This window comes from Schistocerca serialis, chromosome 4 (assembly GCF_023864345.2).
Source record: "Schistocerca serialis cubense isolate TAMUIC-IGC-003099 chromosome 4, iqSchSeri2.2, whole genome shotgun sequence".
NCBI lineage: Eukaryota > Metazoa > Arthropoda > Insecta > Orthoptera > Acrididae > Schistocerca > Schistocerca serialis.
The window spans coordinates 701,815,347-701,824,723 of NC_064641.1; the positions used below are offsets into that span (position 1 = coordinate 701,815,347).

The 9,377-nt window shown below is 42.3% G+C and overlaps 1 protein-coding gene across 1 annotated transcript in view; it reads left to right on the plus strand.

Moving 5' to 3' along the window:
* LOC126474703 (ketohexokinase-like) overlaps positions 1-9,154 on the plus strand; it is a 59,629-nt gene extending 50,475 nt beyond the window's left edge. The window contains exon 5 of the mRNA XM_050102180.1: positions 8,878-9,154. Within this exon, the coding sequence (XP_049958137.1) occupies positions 8,878-9,154 (277 nt within the window). The remainder of the gene's footprint in view (positions 1-8,877) is intronic.
* Positions 9,155-9,377: the final 223 nt, after the last annotated feature.

A 9,377-nucleotide genomic window follows, 5' to 3' on the forward strand; every position in this document is an offset into this window, starting at 1 on the left:
CAGTGAAAGTGAAGAAGAATTAAAGAAGCTGAATGAACAGTCGTGTAAGTACTGAATATGAATTGAGAGTAAATAAAAAAGGACGAAAGTAACTGAGAGCAGCGGATAGTTATCAATAAATATAACATGAAACTCGATGACCAAGAAGTACGCGAAGTTCATGAATTCTGCGCGTCGAAAGCAAACAACACGTGACAGTCGAAGCAAGGAGGACATGTTGTTGTGGTCTTCAGTCCAAAGACTGGTTTGATGCGACTCTATCCTGTGCAGACCTCTTCATCTCCGTTTAACTACTTAAACCTATATAATTCTGAATCTGCTTAGCGTATTCATCCCTTGGTCTCCCTCTACGATTTTTATTCTCCACACTTCCATCCAGTACTAAATTCGTGGTCCCTTGACGTCCCAGAATGAGACATACCAAACGACCCCTTCTTCTACTTTCAGAAAAGACTTCCTAACACTAAAATCTCCCCTCGATGTTAACAAATTTCTCTTCTTCAGAAACGCTTTCCTTGCCATCGCCAGTCTACATTTTATATCCTCTCTACGTCGACAATCATCAGTTATTTTGCTGCCCAAATAGCAAAACTCATTTACTACTTTAAGTGTCTCACTTCCTAATCTAATTCCCACAGCATCATCCGATTTAATTCGACTACATTCCATTATCCTCGTTTTGCTTTTGTTGATGCTCTTCTTCTATCCTCCTTTCGAGACTGCCTTCCGTTCAACTGCTCTTCCAAGTCCTGTGCTGTGTCTGACAGAATTACAATGTCATCGGCAAACCTCAAGGTTTTTATTCCTTCTCCCGGGAATTTAACTCCTATTCCAAACTTTTCTTTTGTTTCCTTTACTACTTATTCAATATACAGATTGAATAACATCGGAGACAGACTACAACCCTGTCTCACTCCCTCCTTGACCATTGTTTCTCTTTCGTGCCCCTCGACTCTTATAACTGCTGTCTGCTTTCTGTACAAATTGTAAACAGCCTTTCGCTCCCTGTATTTTACCCCTACCACATTCAGAATTTGAAAGAGAGTAATCCAGTCAACATTGTCACAAGCTTTCTCTAAGTCTACAAATGCTATAAACGGAGGTTTGCCTTTTCTTAATCTATCTTCTAACATAAGTCGTAGAGTCAGTAATGCCTCGTGTGTTTCTACATTTCCACGGAATCCAAACCGTCTTCCCCGAGGTCGGCCTCTACCAGATTCGCCATTCGTCTGTAAGGAATTCGTGTTAGTATTCTGCAACTGTGACTTATTAAACTGATAGTTCGGTAATTTTCACATCTGTCACACCTGCTTTCTTGGGGATTGTAATTATTATATTCTTCTTGAAGTCTGAGGGTATTTCGCCTGTCTCAAACATCTTACTCACCAGACGAAACGGTTTTGTCATTTGCTGGTACTCCCAAGGCTATCAGTAGTTCTAAAGGAATGTTGTCTACACCCGAGGCTTTGTTTCGACTTGTCTTTCAGTGCTCTGTCAAATTCTTCACGCAGTATTATATATCCTTTCTCACCTTCCTGTACATCCTCTTCCATTTCCATAATACTGACCTCAAGTACATTTCCCTTGTGTTGACCCTCTATCTACTCCTTCCACCTTTCTGCTTTCCCTTCTTTGCTTAGGTCTGGTTTTCCATCTGAGCTCTTGATATTCATATAGGTGGTTTTCTTTTCTCCAAAGGTCTCTTTAATTTTCCTGTAGGCGGGACCTATCTTACCCCTAGTGATATATGCTTCTACATCCTTACATTTGTCATCTAGTCATTCCCGCTTAGCCATTTTCCACTTCCTGTCGAACACATTTTTGAGACGTTTGTTTTCTTTTCGCCTATTTCATTACTGCATTTTTATGTTTTCTCCTTTCATCAGCTAAATTCAATATATCTTGTGTTACCCAAGGATTTCTTGTAGCCCTCGTCTTTTTATTTACTAGATCCTCTGCTGCATTCACTATTTCATCTCTCAAAACTACCCATTCATCTTCTACTGTATTGCTTTTCCCTGTTCTTGTCAATCTTTCCCTAATGCTCCCTCTGAAACTCTAGAACCTCTGGTTCTTCCAGTTTATCCAGATTCCATCTCCTTAAATTTCTACCTTTTTGCAGTTTTTTCAGTTTTAATCTGCACTTGTCCGTGGAAATGTCTTAGAAATCTCTGCCTTACCATTATACATAATCAGTCTGAATCTTTCCCATGTATCCAGGTCTCTTCCACGTACAAAATCTTACTTTATGATGTTTAAACCAAGTTTTAGCTATGATTAAGTTATGCTCTGTGCAAAATTCTACCCGGCGGCTTCCTCTTTCATTCCTTACCACCAGTCCATATTCACTTACTACTTTTCCCTCTCTTCCTTTCTCTACAATCGAATTTCAGTCCGCCATGACTATTAAATTTTCGTCTCCCTTACTATCCGATTAATTTCTTTTATCCCATCAAATATTTCTTCGATATCTTCATGACCTGCCGATCTAGTAGGCATATAAACGTGTACTTCTGAGGTAGGCGTGGGTTTTATGTATCTTGGCTACGATAATGCATTCACTATGCTGTTCATAGTATCTTATCCGCATTCCTATTTTTTAAATTCATTATTGAACTTACTCCTGAATTACCCGAATTTGATTCTGTATTTATAACACGGTATTCACCTGACCAGAAGTCTTCTTTCTCCTGCCACCAGACTTCACTAATTCCCACTGTATCTAATTTTAACCTATCGATTTCCCTTTTATAATTTTCCAGTCTACCTGCCAGATTAAGGGATCTGACATTCCACGCTCCGATCCATAGGACGCTAGTTTTGTTTCTCCTGATAACGACGTCCTCCTCACTATTTCACCTCCGGAATATTTTACCCAAGAGGATGCTATCATCATTTAACCATAAGGTAAAACTGCATAGCCTCGGGGGGGGGGGGGGGGCGGAAGTACGACATAAAAAAATAGAATAGCACAGCCAAAGAGAGCATTCCTGGCGAAAAGAAGATTATTGGTATCAAACACAGGTGTTAATTTGAGGAAGTTGTCTCTGGGAATGTACTTTTGGAGCACAGCATTGTATAGCATTGAATCATGGGTTTTTAATAAACAGCAAAAAAGACAATCGAGACGTTTGAGATGTGGTGTTACAGAAAGATATTGAAAATTTGATGGTTAGATTAAGGAATGAATGGGTTATGTGCAGAATCGGCGAAGGAAGAAACATATTCAAAACTCAGACAAGGAGAAGGGAGAGGATGATAGGACATATGTAGAAACATCAAGGAATAACTTTCGTGGTTCTAGAGGGAACCGTAGAGTGTAAAAAGAACAGGAGAAGACAGAGATTGGAATACATCCAACAACTAATTGAGGAGGTAAGGTACAAGTGCTACTCTGAGATGAAGAGCTTGGGACAAGAGAGGAATCCTTGGCGGATCACATCACACTGCTCAGAAGACTGATTACTCGGAAAAAAATGAGAGGAGACGTTCCGTGCCATTGATTCCATGAGACACAGAAGCGTTGTGAAGCCATTGTCCATGACTGCTCTAGTAACGTCCACAGCTCTTTGAAATTGGTCTTTGTTGGATTCAAGACACTTACTGTTCTCAATAACGTCCCAGATGTGTTCAGTAGGTTGGATATCAGGTGATCTGGGGCCTAAAGCAAGAGCCCTGATGTCCGTCGAGCTTTCCTCAAACTATTCTGACAATTCGAAAACGACTTGGGTAAGGAGAGAGAATGTTATCCTATCTGTGGGGTATTTCATGCGAATAATCGAATGCAAGCGTTCAGGAAACTAGGATTCTCTGTTATTAGACGAGGAGACACGGTGGCAGACGTACCAGGGGACCAACTTTGTCCTTTTAAATGGCCACCTGCCTGAGCGGCATCATGTTGCCCAACAGGTCGTGCTTAGAGATGGTAAAATTTACTGAAGTGTTGTATCAAAGTTTAACAACTCGCCTGGAAGATGTCGATGCTAAAGATATATAAGACATGAAATGTCGATATTTTCAATGTTTCAGCTTTTCGATTTATCAGAATTTATTATTCTTTCAAAGCTGTTTGGTTTTTAAAAACGAAACTTTTCGTACTAAAACTGGTTCAACGAAAAGCCTGTCGTCCTTGATTTAAACATAAGCTTTATGCAAAAAACACTTTAACATTTTAATTACTCCTAAACTACAGAAAATTTATGAAGCTAAATAATTATACCAAAACAATGTAACCTGTAGGATCTTTGACGATGTTGACGTAGCCACACTCTCACCTCTGCTTGCACCGCTTCGTCACTAGTAAAGCGAAGTTCTTTTGAAGTCAAAATATGGTTTGGAAATCAGCAACAACATTTATTAAGTTCGCTCAGCATCTTACAGTTAGCTCAAAGGAATAATATAAAACAGTGATGTCAGTTTAGATACTAACAAAAAAATTTCAGTTCAAAACAGTACTCGTTCTTCCCAAATATTAATGTGTCAGAAATAGTGGTAATTCACTTTTAAAATTGAGCAGCTTTTTTTTATTTCTATGGAAGGTGCATTTCTCTGTTATAAATGTGACGGTTACACCATTTTTGTACACATATCGTGGTCTAATATGTAAAATATGCATTCTGCCAATAGTTTTGATGCAGTCCCGTAAGGATTCTCTTATAAGATATTGTCACAGAGAATATGTAAAAAACAGTAATTACTTCCATTCAGTATCAGGTAAAAATATATACTCAGTACTAAACTATAAGGTACATATATTGGGGAAATGCATCGTGTTCTCAATGTACCTTCGGTATAATGTTAATGTATTAAGTCTACAAAATAACTGATGTATCGGTATATCGTTGTCAAATCTAGTCGTATATCTTCATATTGTTTGCGACATAATACTCATACCCTGCCACTGGGTGAAACAACGCGCACTCATACTCATCATTCCGGGCGATACCTTTTGATGCGTTTTGTGTGGCCAGTGGCGGGCTAATCTCTTTACGCTGTGATACGCAGTGGGCAGAGGTAAACATAAGGTAGGTGGCTTATGTTTTCTCGCTTGTGGAGTGTTCACTTGTGAAGTAATAAGGAGCGTGAAAAATTGCCACCGACACTGGCCGATGAACGGTACATCAACCAATTGTCAAGAAGGTCGGTTTGTCTATTCGTCGCCGGCCGGTGTGGTCGTGCGGTTCTAGGCGCTTCAGTCTGGAACCGCGTTACCGTTACGGTCGCAGGTTCGAATCCTGCCTCGGGCATGGATGTGTGTGATGTCCTTAGGTTAGTTAGGTTTAAGTAGTTCTAAGTTCTAGGGGACTGATGACCACAGATGTTAAGTCCCATAGTGCTCAGAGCCATTTGAACCATTTTGTCTGTTCGTCTATAGCAACCTCTCTCTCATCTCCTGTCGTCACCCAAGATTAACAGATGACTGGAAAGAGACAACGGAGCGAAGACAGTATGCTAATGTACTGTCCAGTGGTGCGCCACTGGAAAGTGAGGTCGAGTGGGGGAAACTACCACACATCTTACTAGAGCGGGAACACTAATTACTAAAACGTGAACTACAGATCTCTTATGTCCTTGCACGTGACGATGTTTGGTTTGTGGGCACTCAGTTGCGCGGTCATCAGCGGTCCCAATCTTTACACAGTTCAATCTAGCCACTTACACGAATGATGATGAAATAATGAGGACAACACAAACACCCAGCCCCCGGGCAGAATCGAACCCGGGACCCACATGATCCAGAGACAGCAACGCTAGGCGACTAGGCCACGAGCTGCGGACGTCCTTGCATGTGCATCTCATAGTACATACAGTGGTGTTCTGAAAAGTAATACCTTCAAATTTTTATGTGGAAATTCTTAAAGCTTTTTAAACGAAACAAACGTTATTAACATTCTACATCTTTACTCTTTATGTCTACATATCTATTTCTTAACATAGTCGCCGTGACGACAAACACGGTTATCCCAACGAGAGACTCGTTTGCTGATACCATCATTGACACGTTCCACATCACTGCGAAATGTCGTCTTCATGATCTATGGAACAAGTACACTACTGGCCATTAAAACTGCTACACCATGAAGAGATGCAGGTGATAAACGGGTATTCGTTGGACAACGATATTGTACTAGAACTGACATGTGATTACATTTTAACGCAATTTGGGTGCATAGATCCTGAGAAATCAGTACCCAGAACAACCACCTCTGGCCTTAATAACGGTCTTGATACGCCTGGGCAGTGAGTCAAACAGAGCTTTGATGGCGTGTACAGGTACAGCTGCCCATGCAGCTTCAACACGATACCACAGTTCAACAGGAGTAGTGACTGTCGTATTGTGACGGGCCAGTTGCTCGGCCACCATTGACCAGACGTTTTCCGTTGGTGAGAGATCTGGAGAATGTGCTGGCCAGGGCAGCAGTCGAACATTTTCTCTATCCAGAAAGGCCCGCACAGGACCTGCAACATGCGGTCGTGCATTATCCTGCTGAAATGTAGGGTTTCGCAGGGATCGAATGAAGGGTAGAGCCACGGGTCGTAACACATCTGAAATGTAACATCCACTGTTCAAAGTGCCGTCAATGCGAACAAGAGCTGACCGAGACGTGTAACCAATGGCACCCCATACGCCAGTATGGCGATGACGAACACCCGCTTCCAATGTGCGTTCACCGCGATGTCGCCAAACACGGACGCGACCATCATGATGCTGTAAACAGAACCTGGATTCATCCGAAAAATGACGTTTTGCCATTCGTGCACCCAGGTTCGTCGTTGAGTACACCATCGCAGGCGCTCCTGTCTGTGATCCAGTTTCAAGGGTAACCGCAGCCATGGTCTCCGAGCTAGTCCATGCTGCTGCAACTGTCCGTGCAGATGGTTGTTGTCTTGCAAACGTCCCCATCTGTTGACTCAGGCATCGAGACGTGGCTGCACGATCCGTTACAGCCATGCGGATAAGATGCCTGTCATCTCGACTGCTAGTGGTACGAGGCCGTTGGGATCCAGCACGGCGTTCCGTATTACCACCCTGAACCCACCGATTCCATATTCTGCTAACAGCCATTGGATCTCGACCAACGCGAGCAGCAGTGTCTCGATACGATGAACCGAAATCGCGATTGGCTACAATCCGACCTTTATCAAAGTCGGAAACGTGATGGTACGCATTTCTCCTCCTTACACGAGGCATCACAACAACGTTTCACCAAGCAACGCCGGTCAGCTGCTGCTTGTGTATGAGAAATCGGTTGGAAACTTTCCTCATGTCAGCACGCTGTAGGTGTCGCCACCGGCGCCAACCTTGTGTGAATGCTCTGAAAAGCTAATCATTTGCATATCACAGCATCTTCTTCCTGTCGGTTAAATTCGCGTCTGTAGCACGTCATCATCGTGGTGTAGCACTTTTAATGGCCAGTAGTGTATTAATGTAATGTATACTGCATAATGTTTGACTAAGTTGACGTAATCACAATCTCACCTCTGCTTCCACCGCTTCATCACTCTTAAAGTGAAGTCTTCAAGGGTGTCCTTTAAGTTTCAGAAACACATGGAAATCGGATGTGGCCAATTTGGGATTGTGTAAACGATGATCGATGACAGGAAATCCAAGGTGTGGAACTGTTGCAGATGTCGCAGCCCTCGTGTGTGGTCTGGCATCGCCGTGCAGCAGGTGTAACTGCTCCACGTGTTAACGAACCCTTCGAATTCTAATCTCGATTACAGCACGATGTTTCTCACGCATCGACATAATTATGTTACACGCTACAATTCGGAGCCCTCTACCGATAGAGGGCAGCAAATATGTAGACTTGAAGAATAAAGATGTAGAGCGTTAATAACGATTTAAAAACCTTTAAGAGTTTTCACATAAAAAGTTCGGAGGCATTACTTTTCAGCACGCCCTCGTATGTCGCAATTTCGGACACAATAGTTTTGCCTTGCAATGGAGTTTCACGGTTTTATTTATGCAGTTATGTTTTCTACATGTTAATATCAATTTATTAGAATTTGATAAATAAATAGTTGGAATATTCTCAAGAATTTTTAGCATATTGCAGCCCCGTCAGCAACTGTCTTTGGTCACCTACCTAACAGCATCAAAAGCCTGACAGATAGCCAACTAACATTTAAAAATAAATTAAGAGAATTTCTAGATGACAACTCCACTTCTACTCATTGGCTGAATTTTTAGATATAAATTAAGGGAAAAAAACAACAACTTAAACATTAGTGTCACGCAATATTTTGTGTAATGTAATATCTTGTACAGACATCTTTTATTAACCTGACACGTTCCACATCATTACGAAGTGTCGTATTCATGATCTATGGAACAAGTATTAATGTAATCTAATCTAATCTACTGTGAAAGACTAATATTTTGAAGGATCAGCCTCAGTTGCGCAAATATTCTGGTCTTTACCAGGTTTCGGCTAAATTAATTTAGCCTTCTTCAGAAACATAAAACTACTATAATATGCCAGGGTAAGGCACAGTCAACATTAAAATTAAAACCTTTAGGACCGCGCACGAGTTGCTATGTGCTCAGTGCAAGTCCGCGTGCAACGGTCAGTGCCAACGTAGTTGCCGCTGCCAACCGACCGCGTGGTGAAGAGATGCCAGTGCCGGACTTCAGTTAAGTAATTTTAATTCGACATGGTACCACGGTACTAAAGGTTTTAATTTTAATGTTGACTGTGCCTTACTTTGACATGTTATAGTAATTTTATGCTTCTGAAGAAGGCTGGATTAATTAAGCTGAAACCTGGTAAAGACCTGAAAAATTGCGCAACTGAGGCTGATCCTTCGAAATATTAGAAATATTACCAGTTGTATGATTTTCCCCTGATTTATGGATGTGCTTTCCTGTTACAGAGCGACCTTGGTGGTGCCGTGGGGAGAGCAAGGAGCGGCTGCAAAAGGTCCTGAGGGCGTCTTCTTGGCCCCCGCCTATCCTCCAGAGCGCGTCTTGGACACGCTGGGCGCTGGAGACGCCTTCTGCGCCGCGCTGCTGTCAGCGCTGTCTAGCGGATGCCCCCTGCAACACAGCCTGCGATACGCCTGCCAGGTTGCTGGCGCCAAGGTCGGAATGCACGGCTTCCGTGGACTTCGGGACGTCCTCAGGGAACGCGGTGTACGTTGTGAAAGCTAGATAGACTTTTATTTGGAAGTCGGTGACACGAGACGCTCTTTTACAGTTTTTGCGACATGAAATCATTAGCTACGGGTGTAGAACTTTTTGGTGTTCATAGCTGAAGTACTGAACAGATGACGTTGCAACATCGACCGATCCAGGGTCAGAAAGTTCAAAACCAGATGGTTTCGATGGCAAGAAATAATCGTCACCGATATTTCGCCGGAAGGTTAGAGGGAAT